Here is a 24442-nt window from a genome sequence, read left to right as displayed (position 1 = left end):
GTGACAGAGGAAAACCTCTTCCAAGGCATTCTCTCATCCCTAAGAGACAAGAGGCCCTAGTGAGGAACCAGCACTCCCATGCTGAGGGGAGGCTTGAGGTTAGCACTGTCCAAATACTATTTTTGTGCCACCTGCATGATTTTTATTGCCTTTTAAAAATGTCCTGTTTACTTTAACTTCACCTTAAGGAATAATTAGGATTATTATTGATATGTTAGGAACCTTTTGTCCTAAATGGTTTTGATATGGTTAGGACATTTTGTCCCAAAACACATTAAAATAAAGTGCTCCCTTGTATATCACTAAACTTCCAGGCTACACTTGGGAACACGTGCCCTGTGGTTCTGACTCCCGGGGATCTGCACCTAGACCCCAAGCTGGCTTGCTGAGCATGTCTAGGGAGGGGACCACAGCTGGGCCAGCAACCCTGATTGAGGTCTGGAGACCAGTCTCCTCGTCCTTACTTGAGCCTCAGTGCCCACAATCTGGTGATGGTGACACAGGCAAGTGTGGCAGTGGGCCAGTGCCAGTGCCACTGAGCCTGGGCCAGTGCAAAGTCCCAGCAAGAAGAGCCTCGCCCACGAGGAGACCAGTGGGACAAGGAAGCCCAATCCTTCCTAGGTTACACCAGCATGAACCCACTATGTCCATGGAAGGGATTCTTCCCTTCAATGTCCCTCCCTTGTCAGGACACATGCACGTACACACAGGACACCACCCCCAAGTAGCAGGCCTCGCAGGAGAGTAACACAATCCAAATGCCACGAGACACAGGTCCACGCAAGTCTGGGATGGAGCTTTCTTTCCAAGCCGTCTTCAGCTGAGACCACACCCCAAATAACTACTGCCCCCATGAGGGCACCTGTTTTTCCAGTATATTTGTGACTCTAGATACACAAACCTCCTTGTGGTTCCTCACGCACACCAAGCACATTCCTGACTCACAGCCTTTGTGCTTTCTATTACGCTGCCCAGAACACTATATTCTGGGTGTGGTGGCATATAATTCCAGCTACTCAGGAGGCCAAAGTGGGAGGATTACTTGAGCCCAGCCTGTTTACTTGGGCAAGACCCTGTCTCAAAAAAACAACAAAAAAACCCCACATACACACACACACACACACACACACACACACACACACACACACACACACACCTATAACACCCCTCCCCACTCCCTATCCTCCTTTCCTACTTAATTTTTCTCCACAGCATTTATCACCAGCTGACTATCATCTATTTTACTTGTTTGTTTATTGCAAGGGTCCTTACACTTTTTAAACAGGGGGCCAGTGCACTGTCCCTCAGAGGGCCGTTGGAGAGTGCGGCGCACATTCCACACATGTGCACTGTGGGCCCAGGTCGAGTCGGCTGCTAAGCAGGACTGGCAGCTGCGGCAAAAACACACGGCGGGCCGGATAAATGTCCTGGGCGGGCCACATGTGGCCTGCAAGCTGTAGTTTGAGGACGCCTGGTTTATTGCCTGTTTCCCCCCACCCACATACACAAGAATGTAAGAACACTCTGTGAAGGCAGAGAATTTGTGTGTTTTGCTCAATTACAACACCCAAGACAGTGCTTGGTGCACAGTAGGAGCTCAGTAAATATCTGCAGAGGGAAAAAATGAATGAACAATAACATTGGTGGAAAGCGTTTTAACTAAATGGTCCCAAACACTTTTGTATGAAGTCTACAATCATCTGAACACAGGCAAATTCACACTCCCTCTTCCCTGGAAGAATGGCTAAGTGTGGGCCTTGACCAAAAAGTAGCAGCTGGGTTTGGCCTGGCTTAGCTGTTTGACTTTAAGTTCTGCTGCAGGTAGGCAGATGGCTGTGGTGCTGGCCACTGGGCAGGGTCCCTGGGGATGTCTTGCCTGTCGGGCAGCCCAAGCCTGTGCGTGCCCATGTGTGCCCACGGCACCTGATAGGAAGGGCCCGGCAGAGCACCCATGCTCTAGCAATTTTTCATGCCGACCTCCTTGCTGCTAGAGCCAGCCCAACGTCTTTTTAACAAATGACAGTACATCACTCTCATCTGGAAGCTACTGGTCCAGAAATTTCTGTGCATTGAAACACTGCCATGACCAAGAAGGACACTGAAGTACTCTGGGCACCCATGTAGCACAAGAGCAGCAACGGCAACCTTGTCCCCATCACTTACACTTGTGTAGCATCTTGCAGTTGCCCATTCATTTTTGCACACACTTAATCCCGTGTCATATATGGCAGAAATGCATCTGGGCACTAAAACATAAGCACTCTACCATCAGTAGAGTTCCTCAGGTCCTCACTAGCGTTTTGATTATTCCTGCCCCACACACTACTGTGACAAACCCAGTCGTTTAGGTTTCTGGGCCGTTGCAGATTCAGAGTAGAAAAGAGAAGTGGAATACTACTTGAGGTGGGAACACGGAAAGCAACAAGACAGGGCAGATGAAGAGACAGGAAAACAGTACAAAGCTGATCCAAGCAGAGTTCACTGCCTTCCAGGACCATTGGTGGGGAGCGGGGAGGGGCAGGGTAGAGGGCAAACAGCCTGCCCTTAGGGGTGCCGAGTTTTAGTACCAAGCAGTAATAAAAAATGATGACTTGGGACTTCAGTACAAAGGTTAAACACTGTGTATAGCATTCAATTACTTTCAGTACACCATATGACTACTTTATTTTGTAAATGTCCCTCCAAGTTTCTGAAACTCTCCCTGAATTGATAAACAGAGTTTGAAAAGAACATTTACATTTTTTAAACAGTAAAGCCCACTCTCACAAGTAGAACTGTGACAGGACTTCCTGGCTTTTCTCAATCGTTAAGAGAACCTTCCTCCCATCAGTTGCCAAGTAGCCTAAAGTCTGCATACTCAGATTTCAGATCCAGGCTGAAATCCACAGTTTGTCCCTTCCTTTCCCCCTTTACTCCTCATTGTTTAACTGTGGAGTTGCATAATTTACAGTCACCCTGTGAAGAGCCGTGTGTTCCAGAGTAGGCAGCTGTCATGCTGAATAGAGCACTGCTGGGCTGTGTTCACAAACAGAGCGGTTCACCATTGCCTTGCACAGCCGGCAGCAGCAAGCCTCCTCGAGTGCAGGCAGCTCAGAGCTATCAACAAGCTGGGGGAGGGGTGCTGGGAAGGACTGCAGCCATAAATTCTCTCCAGTCCACTGCATAACAGAGCAGGGTCGTAAAATCCCAACCACACTGAAACAAGATGCCCAGGGCAACTCCTAATTTGGTTTCTAGAGCCCAACAAGTTTTGAACTAATTTCCCTGGTTGGGAGGGAACTAGGTGGGAGGAGAGAGGAACAGGGGTGGAGACTGACCTCAGAACCTTGGGTAGGAACTCAACTCCAAGAGCTGACAGTAACCAGGCCTGCATGAGTCTGGAGATGCGAGTACAGATTTATTAAAGGCAGCCCCAGATCTGCACAGTGCTGGGCCCCTGGGACACAGCTTGGTCAAGGGTAGGAGGCCAAGGGAGTTCTGCAGGCATCTAAACTCGAATGCAGAAGGCATGTAGTCTGATGTATGCATGACAAAGCAAGAGAAGTCCTCCAACCCTGAAAAGTTCTTTCAGTGATTGCACCAAGGTACCACCCTGAACAAGTGTTTTTGATAAACTTTCTGAATCTCACTTCCTCATCTATAAAAAGGGAGTATCAACAACCTGCCTTCAATGAGAGTTAAGCTGATCATGGATATTAAGCATCTTAAATAACAGGTATTCAATAAACGTTATTTCCGGCCGGGTGCTGTGGCTCACGCCTGTAATCCTAGCTCTTGGGAGGCAGAGGCGGGCGGATTGCTCAAGGTCAGGAGTTCAAAACCAGCCTGAGCAAGAGCGAGACCCCGTCTCTACTATAAATAGAAAGAAATTAATTGGCCAACTGATATATATAGAAAAAAATTAGCCGGGCATGGTGGCGCATGCCTGTAGTCCCAGCTACCCGGGAGGCTGAGGCAGAAGGATCACTCGAGCCCAGGAGTTTGAGGTTGCTGTGAGCTAGGCTGACGCCACGGCACTCACTCTAGCCTAGGCAAGAAAGCGAGACTCTGTCTCAAAAAAAAAAATAAATAAATAAACGTTATTTCCTTCTCCCCAACTGGCTTCCCCCAACCCTTCCTCAATATACTCACTTTGGAAGTCAGGAGAAACAGACTCACATTCATTCTTGCTCTGTTACTAGCCAGCTATGGGAACCTAGACAGATCACTCCCCTCCCTGGGCCTCAGAAGCTACAAATTAACTGTTAGAATTTATACAGAAATTAAGGTTGATGAATATAAAAATCAATACACAACATCTATTGTAACAGATACAAAATACAATTCAAAAAAAAGAAGCAATTATCAAGAGAATGATAGGCTAGGGAAATATTTGTAAAAGACACATCTGATAAAAGGCTGTTATCTAAAATATACAAAAAACTCTTAAAACTCAACAATAAGAACACAAACAACCCAATTAAAAATTGAGTCAAAGCCAAAACAGACACCTCACCAAAGAAGACATACAGATGACAAATAAGCACATGAAAAGATGCTCCACATCATATGTCATTAGAGAAATGCAAATCTCTCTAACAATGAGATATTACTACACACCTATTAGAATGTCCAAAATCCAGAACACTGACAGCATCAAATGCTGGTGAGGATGTAGAAAACAGAAACTCTCATTCATTGCTGGTAGAATAAAAAATGGTGCAGCTATTTTAGAAGACAATTTGGTGGTTTCTCAAAAAACTAAACATGCTTTTACCATACCATCTAGCAATTATGCTTCTTGGTATCTACCCAAAGGAATCGAAAACTTATGTCCACACAAAAACCTGCATACGGATGTTTATAGCAGCTTTATCACCATTGCCAAAACTTGGAACAAGCAAGATGTCCTTTGGCTGGTGAATGGATAAAATACTACGGTACATCCAGACAATAGAATATTATTTAGTGCTAAAAAGAAATAAGTTGTCAAGCCATGGAAGAATCTTAAGTGCATCTTGTTATGTGAAAGAAGCCAATCTGAAAAGGTTACATACTGTATGATTCCAACTGTATGACGTTCTAGAAAAGGCAAAGCTATGGAGATAGTAAAAAGATTAGGGGTCGCCAGGGGCTGGGGGAAGGAGGTGAATAGGTAGAGAACAGAGGATTTTTAGGGCAGTGAAAATACTCTATATGATACTATAATGATGAATACGTGTCATTATACATTTATCCAAACCCATAGAATGTACACCACCAGGAGTAAACCCTAAGGCAGGTTCACAGGCTATGACAGATGTACCCTCCCCTGAGGGCTGTTGATAATGGGGCAGGGTACACAGGAAATCTCTGTACCTTCCTCCCAATGCTCCTGTGAACCTAAAACTCCTCTAAAAATAGAAGCAGCAATTATAAGACTGTTTTAAATACCAAGTATCTAGCTATAAATCTAACAAAAAGTATGTAAGACCTCCACAGTAAAAATTATAAATACTTCTTAGAAATTACGATAACCTAAATAATGGTGACACATAACATGCTAATGGATCAGGAAGACTCAAGATTTAAAGATGTCAATTCTACTCAAACAGATTAGTGGATTCAAAGAAAATACTAATCCAAATCCTAATGGGTATGTGTGTGGGGGGTTGAGAAACTGATTCTAACATCTACACGTAAACACAAAGGGCTGAGAATGGCCAAGATGCTCATGAAGATGACCAAGGTGAGGGGATTTGCTAAAACAAATACCAGGAGGTGTTACAAAGCTGTAACATGTAATCAAGACGGTATGGCACTGACATAAGAAAAAAGAGTACAGTGGAATGCAATGGGGAGCCAAGAAACAGGTGCCTGCACATATCAACACTGCCCCAGTGACAGACGGGTTCCCCAGAGCAGCAACTGAAGAATGGCCTGTTCAACGAGTAGTATCTGCTAGGAGGAAAAACGCAACTGGACCCTATCGTACACCATATACAAGAATCAATTACAGGTAAATTAAATGCCTGAATAGGAAAGAAAAAAAGCTTCAAAGCTTTTTGAAGAGGGGGAAAGGAAAGATAATTTTTATTGCTGAAAATAAAGAAAGACTTCTTAAACAGGACACAAAAAACACTAAAGGGAAGACTGAAAGACATGTCTACATTAAAAATAAGAACATCTTTATCATAATACATCATTAACAAAGTGAAAAGCCAATCCAGAAAGGGAAGTAGTATTTGAAATGGAATAAAAAACAAAACCCCAAACAAACCAGAAAAGGACTAGTATTTAGAATACATAAAGAACTCCTACAAATTAATGAGAAAATTATGACCTAATTTAAAAAGTAGCAAAAGAACAGATGCTTCACAAAAGAGGAAATCTGACTGTCCAATAAATATATGAAAAGCTGTTCAACCTCCTTAGGAATCTAGAATATGTAACACAAAACCACAGTGAGATACTACTACTTACTCACCTATCAGTTTGGTAAAAATGAAAAGGTCTGACAATACTAAATATTGACAAGGACTTTGGAACAGGACTTTTTGCTAGTGTGAGTATAAAATGGAATTATCACTTTGGAAAACATTATGCATTATGTAATGCAGTCGAAGATTCCCAGCAATTCTACTTCAAAGAATCCTTCACAAATGCATATACCCCAGAATACACACACACACACACACACACACACACACACACACACACACGCACGCACGCACGCATTCAGAGCAGTATCTTTCATAACTGCCCCAAACTCAAAATGACTCAAAGCCACATCAATAATAGAATGGATAAATAAAGTGCAGCATAGTTAGAGCTGGTATATTACAATGAATACTAACTACATAGCATTAAAAATGAATAATATATCACATATTCATGAATATTAAATATTTATGAATGCTAGATAGAAAAATTTTAAATACTTATAAAATGAATGTCATAGAATACTATATAGCAATGAAAATGAACAAACTTTAGCTACGTGCAACAACTTGGATGAATATTATAAACATAATGTTGAAGGAAAGGGATAAGACACAATTGGTATGACTCTAATTATATCAAAATGAGGCAAAACTAGACTATATGATGAGAGGATGCATACATAGGTGGTAAATTCTAAAGAAAGGCAAGGAAACAGCATGAAAGTTAAGGTAGTGGGGAGTGAGGCTGGGAGCTGTGACCAGGAAAGGGTATTTAGGGACATTCTTGGGTGCCAGCATTCTTGGGTCCTACTTTGTTAACCTACCAATGACTACCTGAGAGCTTGCTTTTTAAAACATTTTTAAAACATGTTTTACTGCCCATTTTGCATGTATATTGATCTATGTCACAACAACAAAAAAATTTTTAAGATAGTTTCAATGTTATCTCCTCTAGGAAGTCTTCAGAGACCCTAAGGTAGATGCTCCCTCAGCATCCTCTACCTCTTACCTGGCTGTAAGGTTTATTCATTGTAAGAGTATTTCTGCCCTTCCAGACACACCTGGAATTCGAAAAAGTGGGATCTAGTTCCACTGTGTACTTGCCACATGCCCTTGAATAAATAATTTTTTCTCTGATAGTAAAAATGATACAAATAGCTACCATTAGTGAACTTCAACTATGTGCTAAGTGCTTTTGGCTGTGTTACCTCATTTAATTCTTGCAATGTATCTGCAATGGTGTTTATTTATTTATTTATTTTTGTCTCTTGTTAACAATTAGGAAACTGAGGTTCAGAAAGAATAATTTTCCCCCAATCACACTGGGAGCCAACAAATGGTAAAGCCAAGATATGCAAAGTTCATGCTTCTTTGATTCTGCTATACTGACTTCTTTTCACCTCAGTTTCTTCATCTATAAAATGGGGATATAGTAATGTCTGTGCAGCCTGACAAGATTATTGTAAAGCTCAAAGGATATAATGAATGTGCTTGTAAACTTTAAAGCATCACTCAAATGTAAGGAAAATAATATGTAATAAGCATCCATGGGCCCCCAGAAAAGAATCAGATAGTTTCCGCCCACACTGAAGTTTCAAACCAGTTGTGAAGGAAAGCAATCTAAACAGGAAAACTAGGAACACACATCAATAAACTAATTTAAGGAAGGTACCAGGAACAGCACATAATTGTAAGAACAGCTACTTGTAAAACGGCATCAAGTGGCTGACACACAGCTTGGACTGTGCAAGGGTCCCCTGCCCCCAGGCTTGCTCCCTGCCCTCCTCCCCCACACGGCAGCCACAGGGATTTTGTTAAGGCTTCCTGAAATTCTTTTTTTGATTAAAAAAAAGTGTATTTTATAAGTCAGGTGTATTGAAGTATAATTTACTTAGAGTAAAATTTTCCCTTTTAGGTATACAGTTGATGAGTTTTGATAAACACAGTGGTATAACCACCACCACCACAATGAAGACAGAATATTCCCACCACCCACAAAAGTTCCCTAGTACCCCTTTGTAAGTCAATCCCTCCGTCCTCCTAATTGCCCTCCCCCCCAAAACTACTGATATAACATCTGTCTCTATGGTTTTGACTTTTCCGGGATGCAAAGGGATCTTTTTAATGTGTCAGTCAAGTCAAGTTGTCAACTCCTCATGGCATTCATAACGAAATCCAAATGTCTCTCCATGGCCACCAGGCCCTGCACGTTGATTCCTACTGGCCTCTTTAACTTCATTTTGTGCCACTTTTCCTTCCCTATGGTCCAGCCCCACTGGCCTTCTTTTTGCTCATTTCTGCCTCAAGGCCTTTGCATCTGCTGTTCCCTCTTCCTCAGATCTTTCCTGACCTGCTTTCTTATACCTCATCTCCCCCAAGCACTCTCCATTATTTCATCCTGATGTCCTTTAGAACACTTATCACTATACTAAATGACCTTGCTTTCATTTATCTGTTTACTATTTCCCTTCTCTAAAACTGTAAGGTCCTTGAGGGCAGGGAGCTTGTCTATCTTATTAAGTGCTCTATTCCCAGAAACTCAGACAGTGCCAAAACATGGCTGGCTGGTCTTCCAATGATATTCATAGAATGAACAAACGTGTGCCAAAAAGATAGGGAACAGTGGGGTCCACGCAGTTGAAATTCTAAGGAAAGAAGAAATAGGAACACAGGGAAAAAACAGCAGGAAGAATGGCCACAAATCAAACTAGGTTCTCCCCACTGCCATTGTACCATCCCTTCCCCAAAGTCCCCCACTGATGGGGCCACAGAGCACCTGGTAGATAGAGCTGGTGCCGCTCCCGCCCTTGCCCACTGGTGCCTTTAGGTTTGTCCATCTCCCAAGGCATGGGTACCTCCAGCTCTTTGCTGGCCCTGGCTGGACCTCCCTTCCCCCACCCCCAGCCAGCTCAGGCTCACAAGCCTTTCTGCTCCTTTCCACGTGAATTCAGAGAGAGAGACACCGAGGGGTTGTTTTGTCTTTGCACTCTGGAACCATCTTCAGCACTTCTCCCTGTGGAAGAGCAGCACACCATCCTGGGCTTGCAACCCTGACAGTATTAGGAGACAAATCCTACCTCGCAGGGCGTTCTCAGTGGAGAGTACACGTGGACACAACATGCACTGGTGTCCACAATTCCCTGAGCTGATGCCCCAGTTTTCTTTCTCAATTAGCACTAGAGTTCTGAAAGCTTAATGTTGTTATAATTTATTATGTCAGTTGGGGGTGGCCAAGGGAGAAGGAGGGGAATTCCTTTGCCACAAGAACATCTGTTTGCTGGACAGCAAGATGAAAATTATGAACTCAAGACTTGAGGAGAAGCTTATAGATCATGCAGTCCAGTTTCCCAATTTTATATGTGGGATACTAAGTCCTAGAGAAGTTAAGGAACTTCCCTGGGACCACGAAACTATATAGGGCCGGAGCTGGATTGAGAACTTGGGTTTCCTGACTCTGAGTCCAGGCTTATTTACACCACCACGTTTTCCTGAGTTTGGCTATTAGCCCTTCACCTCCCTCAAAAGTGCTCTTTCAAGGGCCCACAATAGCTTCAATCTCCAAATACAATGGTCTTTTCTCAGTCCTTATCTAACTTGCCAATGCCATGGAACAGAACCCTTGCTCATCACCCAGAACTTCCTGAAGCACATTCCCTCCCTGTTTCACAGTGGCAGGGTGCTCTGGGATTTCCTCCTGCTCCTCTGACCCCCGGCCCCTTTTGCCAGTTGGAGTTACCTGTGGGTCTACTTATGGCAGGTTCCCTCCCTCATTTCCACAATGGGCCCTCCCTCTTCTGTCCATCTGCATACCCACCCAGGGGCATCACATCCGCACTTACAGCACTACCCCGAGGGCAGCTCAGCCCAATTCTCCTTCTAGCCCAGACTTACTTCTAAATGCCAGAACTACCTCCCAAGCAACCTGCTAAACATTTCCAGAAAGTTATCCTATATGGACCTGAAAGGCATCCTATAAGGACCTGAAAGTCATGCTGTGGTTTGACTTGCCATCTTCCCCTGCTATCTCTTTCCTGTTCCTATACTTCCTAACTTGGTGGCATAACTAAACTCCATCACACCGCGTCAAAGCTGGAGGACTTCTCTGAACTACTCTCTTCTTCCCATGTTCAACCAGAAACCAGGCGTCATCTATCCTGCCTCCAAAATCTCTTCCCAACCAACTCCTCACTGCCTTTCCTACCAATTCCCTAGTTCAGACTACAGAAATCTCTCTCTGGTCCTAAGCCTCATCTCTGGCCTCCCACTGTGAGGCTCTCCTAACTTGACACCCTACTGCATTCTAAGCATATATCCCTTCACAAAATGATCACAGTCCCTACAATAGGGCCCCACTCTTCCTTTCCGATCACTTTTGCTCACATTCCCACAAACCACAACTCTTCTGTCACACGAGACTGCCCACGACTCCCTGAGGGTGCCCTGCATGTCTGAGTCCTGCTTTTGGGTTTTAGTTCATACTAGCTGTTCTTCCTAGAAGGCCTTAACCTTCTCATCAGCATGATTTTGGTGGTAAGGGACAGAATCCCAGCTCAAATCAGTCTGTGTAAAAGAGATTATTGGTTCATATAACTGTTAGGTCCATAGAGTCAGCTTCAGAGATTGCATTAATATCATCAGATATCTTTCTGGTTTCCTCTCTCTCTCTTCTCCCCATTCTCTCCCCTGTCCCCCAATCTCTCAAAGCCTCAGTCCCTTCCATGATAAGCAAGTTTCCTCCTTGCAAAGGATAATGCAGATGTGGAAACATGGCCACAGACAGCTCCAGGCTTTCATCATTGCAGCCCAGTGAGGACATTACTGGGATCCCAGATGAAGAGCTCCTAGTGACTTTCTCGTAGTGACTATTAAGTTCCAGGGAAGGACTATGGTTGGCCTATCCTGAGTCACCTGTGTATTCTTGGGCCAATCCCCGTGGCCAGGAAAATGGGATTTTGTGAATGGTAAGGTCTGAGTCATGCGCACACTTCTGGCTTCAAGCAGCAGTGGGCGGTGACAGGGAGCCCCACTGGAACAGCCTGGGATGAGTGAAGCTGGGCACAGCAAAACAACGGTGTCCGCTGAACAACGGTACCCTTATTAAAAGGCTGTGTTCTGTGAAATTTGGATTTGTCAAAAGTCCGCACTCAAGGATCCAGAAGGCCACACGTGGCCCCAAGGCTACAAGTTCCCAACCCCCTACTGTGCCCAGTTGTTTGTTTATGAGGTTGTTGCCTGATTTCCCTAGGACTTGACTTATTCATCACTGAATCTCTAAACACCTAGAACAGTGTCTAACATATAGTGGGTGCTAGATTATTTATCATTCATTAGATAAATGAATAAATGAGTGGTTTGAATAGAATAAATGTCACCAGTCTTTGGTGTTCCAGTAAATGAGCACGGCTGCTTTTTAATTCTTCTTACTCCAGAGAGAAGAGTAAGTGCTAAAGTAGGAGCTCCCTCAGTTTCTGTCCCTACCATTCTACCCCCGAATTTCTCTGCACACTCTGCATCGTTACTGCTCTCCTATTAGTCTCAAAGGAGATACTCATTCACATCAAGATCAAGCTGCCCATCTTCTCAGGGGCTCTGGTCCTTACCACTTCCTCTTCTCTATACCTTCAACTTTTCCCTTTTTCTTTACAGCTTCTCAGTGGATCCATGCCCACCCCCCCATGTTAGCCAAATGAACAATAAAAATAAAGCCTCCCTGGACCCCGTACCTCTTTTCCTTTTCTACTTTCTCTTTCTTCCCCTTCTATAGTCCACAGTGCCTTTTCAGGGTGGGGGTGGGAGGTCTCCATTCATGACCTTGACTGACTTCCTTAATCCCATGCACTTCTTAACTCCCACTGCAGTTTGGCTCTTCTCCCACCTCTCCACTAAAATTGCTCTTGCCAAGGTCACCAACAGCTTGCCAGACGCAAGGGACACCTGCCAGTCTTCATCTTATCCGACTACTGCAATATCTGACTTAACTAACCATTTCTTTGCCTTTTTTTTTTTTTTTTTTTTTTTTTTTTTGAGACAGGGTCTCTTTCTGTCGCCCAGCCTAGAGTGTGGTGGCATCATCATAGCTCACTGCAACCTCAAACTCCTGGGCTCAAGCAATCCTACTGCCTCAGCCTCCGAGTAGCTGGGACTACAGGCATCACCACATCTGGCTAATTTTTTCTATTTTTAGCAGAGATGGGTCTCACTCTTACTTAGCTGGTCTCAAACTCCTAACCTCAAGCAATCCTCCTGCCTCAGCCTCCCAGAGTGTTAGGATTCCAGGCATGAGCCACCAGAGCCAAGCTTCTTGAAATCCTTTCCTTCCCTGGCTTTCATGATGCTGCTGTGCCTTGGGTTTTCCTTTCCATCTCTCAGATCACCCCTTCTCAGTTTCCTGGAGCTGGGGGAGGGATAGTTAAGGTAGGGGGACATCTTCTGTCTTCTCTTTCCTCCTGACTCAGCCTGGTAAGGTTACCAACTTCTATGGCTCTCACTGCCCACAAGCACCACAGAATTCCAAATTGACCCTTCTCCCCAGATGTGTCCTGTCTCCTAATCCACTGAGTGGATATCCACTCATATGATTCATAAGAATCAACAACATGACAAAATGAAGTTATCGTTTATTTCCCCAAGTCTTCTCTCTTCTTCTTATATTTTTCTATCTCAGGGAATGGTATTACCATCCACCTGGCCCAAACCAGGACTCCTGGACTCATTCTTGCCTATGCTCTCTAAAGTTTATCTCCTTCTCAGTGCCTCTGCAACTGAGCATCAAATAAGTTCAATTATTCCATTGCCCCAACATCTCTTGAATCTGTCTCCTTTTCCCACCCACACTACCACTGCTTTAATTTAGCTGTTGGATCACAGAATAACTTTCCATCTGGTCTCCCAATCTCCAGACCTGACTCCCTCCAGTCCATGTAAGTGATCTTTCTACAGAACAAATTGGTCCTGCTACCCATTTTTTAGAACCCTTGAGTGGCATCTTGTTATCTTCAGAATAAAACCCAAAGTCCTCAGCACAACAGATAAGGCCCTTCACGATCGGGTTTGTCTCATCTTTCATCTCTCATTTTTTAGCACTTCTTTTACATATTTTGCTCTAGTCAAACCAAATTAGTTTACATTCCTAGCATGTTCGATGCAGTAACATATCTTAGTGCCTTTGCACATGCTGGTCCTCTGCCTGGCATCCCTTTTTTCTACCTGGCTAACTATCACTTGCTTTTAAGATTCAGCCCACATGCCACTTTCTCTCAACTGACTTTCCTGAACTTTCGGCTTAGAGAAGGTTCCCTCTGTTCTCCCATAGCATACTGTGCATACAAATATCATGGCACTTCCTGCCCTCAAGTGCAAGAGTCTTTTGCATGTAGCTCCCTTTAAACTATGAGTTCCTTAAGGGCAGGGACTGAGACCTGCCTCTCTACCTCCATGACACCATGTATATGCCTAGTACAAAGTAGGCACTCATCAACGCTTATGGATAGATGGATGGGTGGATCTCCTACTATCCTGTCTTTCCCCAGTCTTCTTAGTCTTCTTCAAGACACCTGCCTCCACCAAAGCCAAAGCCTTCAGCAGCAACTTCTCTCTGCTGCAACTGAAAATGGTCCCCATTTCTCAGGTACAAACAGAAAAGGACTTCAGGGATTGTCCAGATGGTTGCTAGGGAACACTTTGGTATCCAAATCAATGTGATACATGGTGACTATCACCGCCACCTCAAGAAGGAACCCAGCACCAATCAGGCACCTGCTGTTCTTTCAGCCACCAATCTCAACCAAGGCTGGGAAAATCCCATTTACTAATGGGTACAGAGTCCCAGACTGCCAGCTCTCTGTTGACTACACTGGTTGTGGTCCAATAAGAATGGTGTGGCTTACAATGGGAAGAACATAGGTTTTGGAATTAGACAAATCACTCACGAAACTGTGTGGCCTTGGGCAAGCCACCTAACTTCTCTGAGCCTCACTTCCTCATTTGTAAGATAGAACTGATGACTATATTTTCTCATAGGTTGATGTGAAAAAAAAAACAACAGATGAGGATAATGGATTCAAAATGATGAACACAGCCCACGGCCATTAAAAGCTTTCAATATGATTATTCTAGCTTATGTAGGATAATGAGGTGCATTCCTTATGTACCTCATTTCTTTCTGTTTTCTTCAACTAATACATATTAAGCACCTCCTTTGGACCAAGCATCGGGCTCCATGCTGCACTATGAGCAAAAATAAGTCACCATCCTTACTTTAGGTAGCCTTGGTGGGGAAGGGGAACCCAGAATAGCAAAGGATACAGACACATAAATGCCTAATTAATTTACAATGTGTAATATACATTAGTGCTCTGAGACCCTGGGGGCAGGCCACCCCCCAGGTCAGTTTTAAAGCAAGAGGAAGCTAGTCCCATAATTAACTATTTTCCACAGAAAATCTGTTTGGCTAAGACTTAACATAGGCAGAGAATCCAGGGTAAATTCTTGGCCATGGAGCCTATTCTTATATATTATATGCCCTTTCTCTTTTTTCTATTCTGCTTGCTTCTAAGATGGTTGACAAATCAAGAGAGCAGGGGGACAGATTCAGGGCACTATTAGCCTTATAGGATTTCATTTTACTTTAATTTTTTGGTGCTATGAAAAGCACAATGTTTTTCCTCTTCTCTGTAAAGAAAATTAGAACTAAAGATGGCTCAGCAGATAAAAGCTGTGGGTGGTAAATACTCCCACTATACCCCACTGCATTTCAGGCTTCCAGGTTTCTCTTTGCATTTACTGTATCTTAGAACTGGAAACCTGAAAGAGGCCTGAGAAGTTCTATGGTGAAAGCCCCACATCTGAGTTAAGAGATGAACAAACTGAGGTCCAGAGGGACCAGATGACCTGCCCAAATTCAAATCGTCAAAAGTGAGTCAAAAGTGAAACGCAATTCTCCTGATCCTTCCCTTTTAATAGTCTGCAAATCTCCCCACTGCCTGGGTCTTGGGCACCTTGGCCCAGGCAAGTTCCTTTGCATGCAGCCATCCCTGGTGGATGCCAGGACTGTCTCCACTTCTGAGCATCCTCGAAGCCACAGAGTAACCACTTCTCTCTCCAACATCACTACCTCTCTCTTCTAAGAAACATCCTGTTTCTTACTAACAGGATACTTTCAGATCCTCCTCTTCAGCTTGAGAACCACGTCTGCATGAAAGGTTTGGTTAGTGGTGATTTTCTCAAAATTTCTACAAATTTCCTGGCTGACAAAGTTTTGTGGCGAAGGTGGCTATGCTGCAATTATCTTAGCCTTAGAATTAACTTTCATGGGCACCCCATACCCCCATGGGATAGAACTATAATTGATGCTTTTATATTAATATTTAGGAGCTCAAGACCTTGAAAATGAAGGGAGTCCCCAATTCAGACCATTTAAAACAGGAAAGGAGCTTGGGGCATCCTTGATCCAACTCTTTCAGGAAACTAAGCCCTCGGGGGCAGACGCAGAGCTACTGGTCTGGACTCCTAGTTCAGTGCTCCTTTCCATTCTTTGCAATATCACTCCAGCCTCTTGGGCTAAAGCAGCTGCGCCATCAAAAATGTCACATCAGTTATGACAACACAGTTTGTTATGTAACTGGTGCTGCAGAGCAGGCAAGGGGAAGAAGCCATGAGCATGAGCCATCATGCTCCCCTCTGGTTCTCAGGGTGGTTAAGTCCTACATCCTTGACAAGAGAACTCCATATGGGAAGGAAACAACCTAATCAATCAAAGGAATAAAAACTAGAGCTAACATTTGTATAATGATTCCATGTTCTAGACACTGCCATAAGTGCATTTCATATGTTAAACTCATTTCATGCTCATGACAACCCTATGAGGTAATTATTTTTATTTATCAGTCCCATTTTACAGGCAAAGAAACTGAGGCACCAAAAGTGGCATAACTTATATAAGGTTACACATCTAGTGAGTGGTAAAGTCAAAATTTGAAGCCAGGCAGCCTGTTTGCAGAGTTTATGCTCTTAAACACCTCTCAATTTTAGAGAACCATGCTAAACTGCTCTTCTAAATAACAAACTATGTATTTCTCTGAACCACTTAACAGGCTTTTTCCTCTCCTTTCCCCCTATGCTAATCACTGATTTGTTGGATGGTTTCCTTTCTACTAGTACTGTGTGTAAGAGGAATGGAATAAAATAATGTGATACAAATTTAAACAAAATCATAGAATGGAGTAAATTCAAGCACCTTCAAGCTTTTTATGATGAAACAATCAATAAGAAAGTAAGGGGAAGTACCCTTCTCATAGCATCTGTTATTTTTAAAACCATGTATTTTTAAATCTGTTTGTACAAGCATATACTTTTTTTTCTTTTTTCAAAGTTAAAAGTTGTTCTCTGCTAGTGTCAATTTTTGAGGTAACCCTTTCCAAAATGTTTTTTTCAGTTTGGAAGCATCCTCTTCATCTGCTGTTTGCTGTCTTTCAGATCAAGAAGTGTTCTTGTGATAATGGTCTATCTGGCTTCATAAGAAATGAGAATGAAAACACTTTGGGAGACACAGTATCAAGTCCCAGCACCCAGACGGGCTGAGCACATATCAGAAAAACAGAACCTCATTCTACTCACATTAGATCTCTAGTGTTAACAGAGATAGGGTATCATGAGCGGCTGACAAGCATGAGTGATCTTGTACTATCTTTAGCAGTGGCATGGTAAGAAGCATACTATAATATGGGAGCTCCATATGCTAAAAGAAACAAGACAGTGCTCTGACTCCGGGCATTGTAAGTCTAATCCAGTACCACACATACAGAACAGAAAATCCACATTCCTTTCCAGCCATGTCAATCTGCATGAAGCTTCATCCATTTACTCTAATTGGCAACAGCCCTTTCCAACAAGCATACAGGTTCCATTTCAGAATCCAGTGGGTAATTGAGATTCAAGAATTCCACAGCTGATTCCTGAGGAGATCAGGTGGACTGTTTGCTCCTCTTCTGGCAGGAAGGTCTGCTGGTATTTACAGCTCAGTGAACAGTAAGGAGGAAGAGCGCACCATCCATCAGCAAAGGAGACCTCATCTGCTACTTGATCTGACATTCTGTTCACGCTCTCACTGTCTCCAGAGAACAAGGTGCATCCATTTGAATAAACATAAAGACAGGAGGAAGGGAGGGGGCAAAACAGCCAACAAGATGATCTCAGCAGTAATAAGTCCACAAATCTAGAAGAGCAGCTCTCGGTGGAATGCGAGCCCAACAGGGGACCCTTTGGGCACATGTGGGAAACGCCCTTATAGATGGCTGCACTTTCACAGAGTAATGGCTGCAAATTGCTATTCACCTCCATTAATGCCTGCCAGTTAGTTGGTGCTGAACAGCAGTGTGCTGAAAATACGCAGCCCTGAACCCAAACTGAATGGTAGACACCCTAATTACAAAGTCAGGGTTAGCTGGGAGGAGGAAACCACTAGATTTTTGGCAGCAGGTGACCTTTTAAGACTGCCTTCACTGACAGGGTAGGGTCGAACCTTAGAATCACATCCCACTTGTAAGGGCTGGAATATTTATATGAGCAATGACATCTTCATCAGGCAAATCCTTAAATTCGTTTTAAAGTAGCACTGAGTAGGTACTGTGGGAATGAACACACATCCATCGTGCTCCATTTTACTGTGCCCATTAGGTAAAGACTACCAGCTAGCAAACAATGCTTCACTGCCACCTTCAAACTGTCTTCCTTTAAAAAATCCCCTTAATTCCCCAGAGACAGATAGCCTGAATTTGACATCACAGAAAATTCACCACCTCGAACAAGGGCAAACTCCATAGTTCATTTTACATTTTCACCAGGTACACTGCCCATGCAGATGTCACTATTTGTTCGGAACTGGGAAGTCACTTAAAGTGATATTCTATTGATTCTATACCTCATAAAATTATAACTCTTTAAGAGATTAATTTTATTAAGGGTTTGCTAATTTAAAAAGTTGACACTTCCTTTAAAATTTTTGATTAATTTGAATAACTAAGAGTCCTACTGAATGACAACAAAATGATGATGCTGTATGTATCACAGCTGAGGTCACGACTCCCAACCAAGCAAAATTATTTAAAATGCCATGCACAAAAAAGATTCATTGATTACTCATGGTATCCGTGTAAAATTATATTTGTGCTGTCTCAATTATCTCTGTTTATTTCTCGCTACCAAAATGTTTTGGATTGTCTGACCCAGAGCTCCCAAACACTAATTCACAATCACATACACATGCATGCACACAGACACACACGAACCCAAAAAGCTATGTTCAAATGAAATTTTTAATAAGAGTATTGAGAATCAGGCTTTTAAAATGATAATCTAATCTGTGGCATCTCTTAAACAGATGCAAGTTTCCCCTTACAACATGTAGCAAGCAGAAGAATTTCAAGTCAGTCTCTCTGCAATGTTCCTATGCTGATGAGGTGATGAGGGTGTTAACACTTTGTTCTAAGCAGCAGCTGCCAGTTCTTTAACTTCAGTTACTATGAGCATATACGGAAGCCTATTCCTTCTTCCAATCATCACATCACAACATGGATGAGAATACAGGCTGAATGGAAAAGCTCTTTGCTCTTCTGGAAATGCTGAATAAAAGGGTGGTGTCTGAATGCCAATATTCTTCCTCTTAATCCATCAGGCTGAGCTCTTAAGCCCCAGACCCCATTAGGAAATCATTGAGTTATCTATCATAGGGCATCACCTATGGAGGACTCTCTAATTTCATCTGCCCTGGCGAAATAACAGCGTATCCTAACCAGCTCATGCATGTGGCCTGATAAATTGGTCACCAATTGTATTGCACAGGGAAGTTGGAAACTGCTTTCTGTAAATGCCATCTAGATTTTTGAGCTGGTCTCACCCAAGGTACAATTCTCTTGCCTCAAAGTGACTCTCAGTTAAGTGGTGATCTTGAAAACCATGTCTGCAAGGGAGGACTCAAAAAAAATTTGTCACAGGGATACAGTAACACCAATCCCACATTTTGTGGTTAATAAAACAAGTCCTGCATCCAGCTTGGCATGAGGCCCTGATCTGATTTATTTCAAGCCAAGCTGGAGGGCTCACAGGAGAAGCTGCCATTCATGAATGCTTGGGGAGAACAGAATGCCAGGGTCACTTGCAGCAAGATTTACAAGGGCCAGGAACCTTTCTGACTGATCTTCTGAGTAAACGTAGCCTACTTCCTAAAGAAAGGTGGTGTATTGGGCTCTTGGAAAAAGATATTGTTTCACCTACAAAATCTCAGTTTTGCCTGCCATTTTTCTCCTAAAAGGTGTACAGTTAGGGAGAAGAAATGGGGAAGTGGGGGGAGGGGACAGGGAATGCTCTGATTTCCGGATTAACCATCTCAAATGTCAGACATTTCATTTTTCCCCCCTTCTCAGTGTAACCAAATACAAGACATATAGGACATTCCCGGGGAGTCTACATATAGCTTTAATTTAAGATTTCCTGCCCCAGTACATAATTAGGAATTTTCATTCTAAAGTGGCACACCTATTTCCTCAGAGAGCTCAGCTCTCTTTGAATAAAAAAGGTGAGGTATCCTTTGGGGGATTCAGCATATATTTTTACACTTCTTATTAAATCAACCTAATTTATGGGGCATATTCAGGAAAAGCAGTGCTTTGGCGGATGCAACGTTAATTTGTAGACTCTAGCCTGTCCCCCCTTTTCATCCCCTCCTGTGCGATCCCCTCGCCCTTCCCAGCCTTTCCGAATGCCTTCGGCCTCCCCCGAAGCGGCTCGGCTCTCGCCGCCGGAGCCCCGACTCCGCTCCGAACACTACCGAATCCCTCCGAGCCCCGCGCCCAGGCCGCACCGAGCCTTTCCGAGTGCCGCCGAACAGAGCCCCATCGACTTTTCCGGCCTCGGCTGGGCGCTGTCCACCACTTGCAACGCCTGAAACCTCACCCAGCTCTGGTGGCTGGGGCTTCTACCCGGCTCCGAGTCCGACACTGCAGATTACAGACTTCTGAAGTTTTAAAACGTCCTCCCTCGGGAGAAAGGGGTGGCGGGGCTTGCATTACCGACCTGCAAGGGCTCCAGGCAGATGCAACATGCACCTAGTTGCAAAGAGCAATTCCCCAGGCCCCGCCTCCCCATCCATTTGGGTTGCACAAGCTCCAGAGAAGCCCCAAGCCAAATTACGTGGCTCAGAGGGGTGCGGCGAGCCGAGGGGCCTCTGCGAAGAAAGCCCAGGGAGCTCTCGAACAAAAATAAGAACATGTCAAGCAGATGGGGAAATTGTCTCCGAGTCGCTACTCCCTACCATCATGGCGCCGCCTAGAACCCGCTTGTCATGCCTGTTACACATGCAAAATCTTTCGCATCTTGGTTCTGAAACCGCAAGCATGCTTCGTCTCCCTCCCACCCTCCCACGAAAGGGGTTTTTATTTTCTATTGTTTTCCTACGGGATGCAATTACTTCGGCTATTCTGTCAAGTTGAAAAATAATCATTTTTGTTTACTGCACAGCAACTCCTAATTAGGAGCTGTGTGTGCACGAAGGTGTCACAGCAAAACGACGTGGAATCCTCGCTAAACGTTCTTAACGAACTCCTCCGTCCGGAACTGACAGGCCAACCGAAGCAGCAGGGCCGGGAGGCCCCGAAGGCGTGTACCCCTTCCCTGCCGGCCACCCCCTCCCCAGGCAAAGCTGCCTGTGGGCTCACCAGGAACCTCTGAGCGGATGGGGCAAGAAGCGAGCCTGACAGTGGGAAGGAGGGGCGAGGCGCCTTATTGAGAAAGTGTGGAAGGGAAGGAATATCCCATTTTGTTTTAATTTTCAACCATCACTCAAATCCACCCCCAGTTAATTAGGAGGGGAAACTGATATCTAAGGCAGAAGGGGGCGGCAGCAAGTGGGCCTGAAATCCGCATTGTGGGTAGATTACATGGAACTTGGCCTATGCAGAGTGTAAATAAATACACTGATAAAGGCCACAGAGTGAATGAAAACTGCGGGTGTCAAGAGAGCAAACGCTGGGAGGGTGGGGGTGGAGAGGGGCCGGGGCAGTAAGGGGCATGCGTTCAGCCTCACGGCCAGCGTCCCCCTTCTACCTCTGCCTTGGATACAGCTGTGCCAGTCACATCCACTTGGAAACCCACCTCGTTCCTCTAACACGCATCCCCTCCCCTAACCCTCGCCCTCTTTTGGTGGGGGTTGGGGTAGAAACCACAGACTCCAATTCAGCACCAAATCCATGAACAGCAGACACTTGATCCTCCACCCCAATTGAGGGCTGGGGTCCCCTCCATGTTTTAGCCAAGTTCAAAATCACTGCCCCAGGAGAAGAGCAGGGGAAAGTGGGATTACAGCCGTGGAGGGGGGGCATGGAGGGAGGAGGAGAGAGAACTAGAGACAGAATGAAACAGAGATACAGAGAGACAGAAATGGAAGCAGTGAGACACACGAAATACTCCATGAGCAAGAGTAATGACCATAATCATGCCAATAGTGTGATGTTCTGATCAATATGGCGGACACTGTCATTCATACAACTACAGGCACTCCCCCTACCCCCCCCCAAAAAAAAACACCCACCCTGGGAGTTGGGGTGGAGGGCCCAAAACCAACGTAGGGAGTGGGGGAGGGGAGTCAAGTCCATGGCTGTGTGTGTGTGTGTGTGTGTGTGTGTGTATGTGCACACGAATTAAAAAGCAGGCCTGGAGAGCACTGTGGAATAAGCAAGGTAACAAAAATGATTTTTAAAATTATTCTTAATAAAAGTACAAATCCCAATGCCACAGGGACTTACTTCATCTGCTTCACAATGGTGCTTTTTCCTGATTCTCCAGCCCCTGTTGGGACACAGACAGGGGAAAAAGTGGTGAGTGTCAGCTTAGGGGAACGGGGCGGGGGGGGGCGGGGGGGGGGTTAAGGCATGCGAAGTGGTGGGAGATCCTGGGCACATGGTGGTGGCGACTACTGGGACCAGGTCTCCCTGGGCGCAGGTGGGATGGGGGTGCTGGCAGCAGGGGGTGCGGGTGGCCGGGGTCGTGGGATGGGGGTGGCATCCGAGGTCCTTACCCAGAAGGAGTAATTTCACATCTTTGGCGGCGCTGATGCCATCCTCTTTGAGGTTTTTCTCAATCGCCTTGCTCCGCTCCAGGGCGGCTCTCTCCTCTGCGCTCAGAGTACATCCCATGGTGGCCCCTTCCCTGCCACAGCCCGCACGACTCTGCTGGCACGGCTCCCCGGCTCGGCGCGCCCCCCACCCCCCCAGAGAGCAGAGCCTGGGCTCAAAGGGGGAAAAATCACGATATCCTCTCCTTGGCTGGAAACAAAAATGTCGGGAAACTAGAAGCCCCCCAAAAGACAGCCGCTAACAAGATTCCAGCCGCGGGGACTCGCGGCAGCGGGCGGGGGTCTGGGGTGTGGAGCCGAGCGCGGCCGGGGTCTGAGGCTCCGGAGCCGAGGGAGGAGGCGCCCGTGGGCCGAGGCGGCGCGGGCTGCAGGCACTGAGGCTTGTGCACGACCCAAAATAAATAAAATAATAGTCGCGGCTGGAGCCGCAGCCGGAGCCGGCGGAGGGTGGGGTGGGGGGCAGGGTGGGTCCTTCTGCCGCGGCTGCCGGCGGAGGAGGCGGCGGCGGCGGCGGAGGAGGCGGAGGCGGCGGCGGCGGCGGCGGCGGCGCGGGGTGTGGAGGGCGTGAGTTGGGGGGTGCTGCTAGTGCATGTGCATCGCCGGTCCTCGGCCGTCGGTGCGTCCGCGGCGCCTTCGCCGACCCCCGCGCGCTGGGCAGGGCTGGGCAGGGGGCCGGGCCGGGGGGCAGGTCTCTAGCGGGAGGCGGCGTCGCTGTCTCCCAGGACTCGCATCGCTCGGTGGAGCCTACCGGAGAGAGGGAGAGCGCGAGGGAGCCGAGGCCAGCCGGGAGCTCGAGGGAGAGGGAGAGAGAGAGAGGCAGGGAGGGAGGGGAAAAAATGAAGGGAGAGCGAGCGAGCGAGCGAGCGAGCGCGCGCGCGCCGGGGCCGGGCGGGGGAGGGGGCGAGCGCAGCGCGCGAGTGCGCCGGCGGCTCTGCGCACCCGGCTCCGCTAGCCGCCCGCTGACGTCAGCAGGGCCGCGCGCTGGGCCCCCGGGACCGGGAGGCTGGGGGCGGGGGAGGCGCGCACTCCGGGGCTCGCGTCAGCCGGCGGCGACGCGCACGCGCGCGCGCGGCCTCCCCTCCCCCCCCGCGCCCTCCCGGCCCGCGGCTCCCCTGGGGTGGGCGCGTGCGGGGCTGGCGGGGGCGGGGCCTGGGGCGGGCGCGCGCCGGGGCGCCCCACCCCGCTGCTTGCCGGGCGCGCTTTCTGCGCGGGCCTCCTGGTCGCTGGGAGCGCGGGGCCGGGCGGCCGGCGCGGCCGTCAGGTGGGTCCCCCGGCTCGCGCCCCGCGCGGCCTCTTTTCCTCTCCGGCCTGCTCTCCATCTTTTCTCCAGCAGCTCGCCTTGGTTGCTGTCCAGCTGCTGGGGCCGGAGCGGCCGCGGCCAGGTTACCTCAGCAAACGTGAGGAGGCAGCGGGTCAGAATAAACCTGCGCACCCCGTAATTCGCCTCTGGGGCACAAGGGCAGATTCGGATCTTTCGCTTCCTGCATCCGCATTTATTGAGCACCTAGTATGTGAGAGACGAGGCTGTGAGGAGAGGAACGCAGCAGGCTGGGACAAAGCCAAAGCCTGTACTTCAGGACCTTCTGCCCCCGTGGCCCTCGCGACCCTGCTCCGAGATTCCGGCCCCCGCTCTCAGTGCGGGAGACGCTTCCCGCCCAGAGGAGGCTTCGGTGCCCAGAGGGGAAGGACAGGTTTTCTTGCCATTGGGAGCTCCTAGCAAGTGCTTGCTCCCCAAACACAGTTTATTTAAAAAGCTTTTGAAAATGTTGGACGGTTTAGCTTGGTTGAGGTCGTCTTTGCCCAAATCCTCTTGTCCCTGCCCCTTCCAAAAACAAAAACACACAAAATGAATTTTGAATAGGTTTTTGATGAGAGAGGAGATTTTCTTCTTTTTTTTTTTTCATCTTTTAAAACAGTT

At 46.4% G+C, this 24442-nt stretch overlaps 1 protein-coding gene across 2 annotated transcripts in view; it reads right to left on the bottom strand.

The window, feature by feature from the left end:
• The window catches only part of GNAO1 (G protein subunit alpha o1), a 159098-nt gene extending 136096 nt beyond the window's left edge, over positions 1-23002 (bottom strand). Inside the window, exons 1-2 of one of the 2 annotated variants that reach the window (XM_012755945.2) lie at positions 22468-23002; positions 22196-22238 (exon numbers count right to left, since the gene is read on the bottom strand). In XM_012755945.2, the coding sequence (XP_012611399.1) occupies positions 22196-22238; positions 22468-22585 (161 nt within the window). In that variant the 5' untranslated portion in view covers positions 22586-23002. The remainder of the gene's footprint in view (positions 1-22195; positions 22239-22467) is intronic. The other variant, XM_012755944.3, reaches the window with a different exon arrangement.
• Between the last annotated feature and the right edge of the window lie 1440 nt (positions 23003-24442).

Source organism: Microcebus murinus, chromosome 20, assembly GCF_040939455.1.
Source record: "Microcebus murinus isolate Inina chromosome 20, M.murinus_Inina_mat1.0, whole genome shotgun sequence".
Classification (NCBI taxonomy): Eukaryota; Metazoa; Chordata; class Mammalia; order Primates; family Cheirogaleidae; genus Microcebus; species Microcebus murinus.
This window is presented reverse-complemented; position numbering and strand designations above follow the sequence as displayed.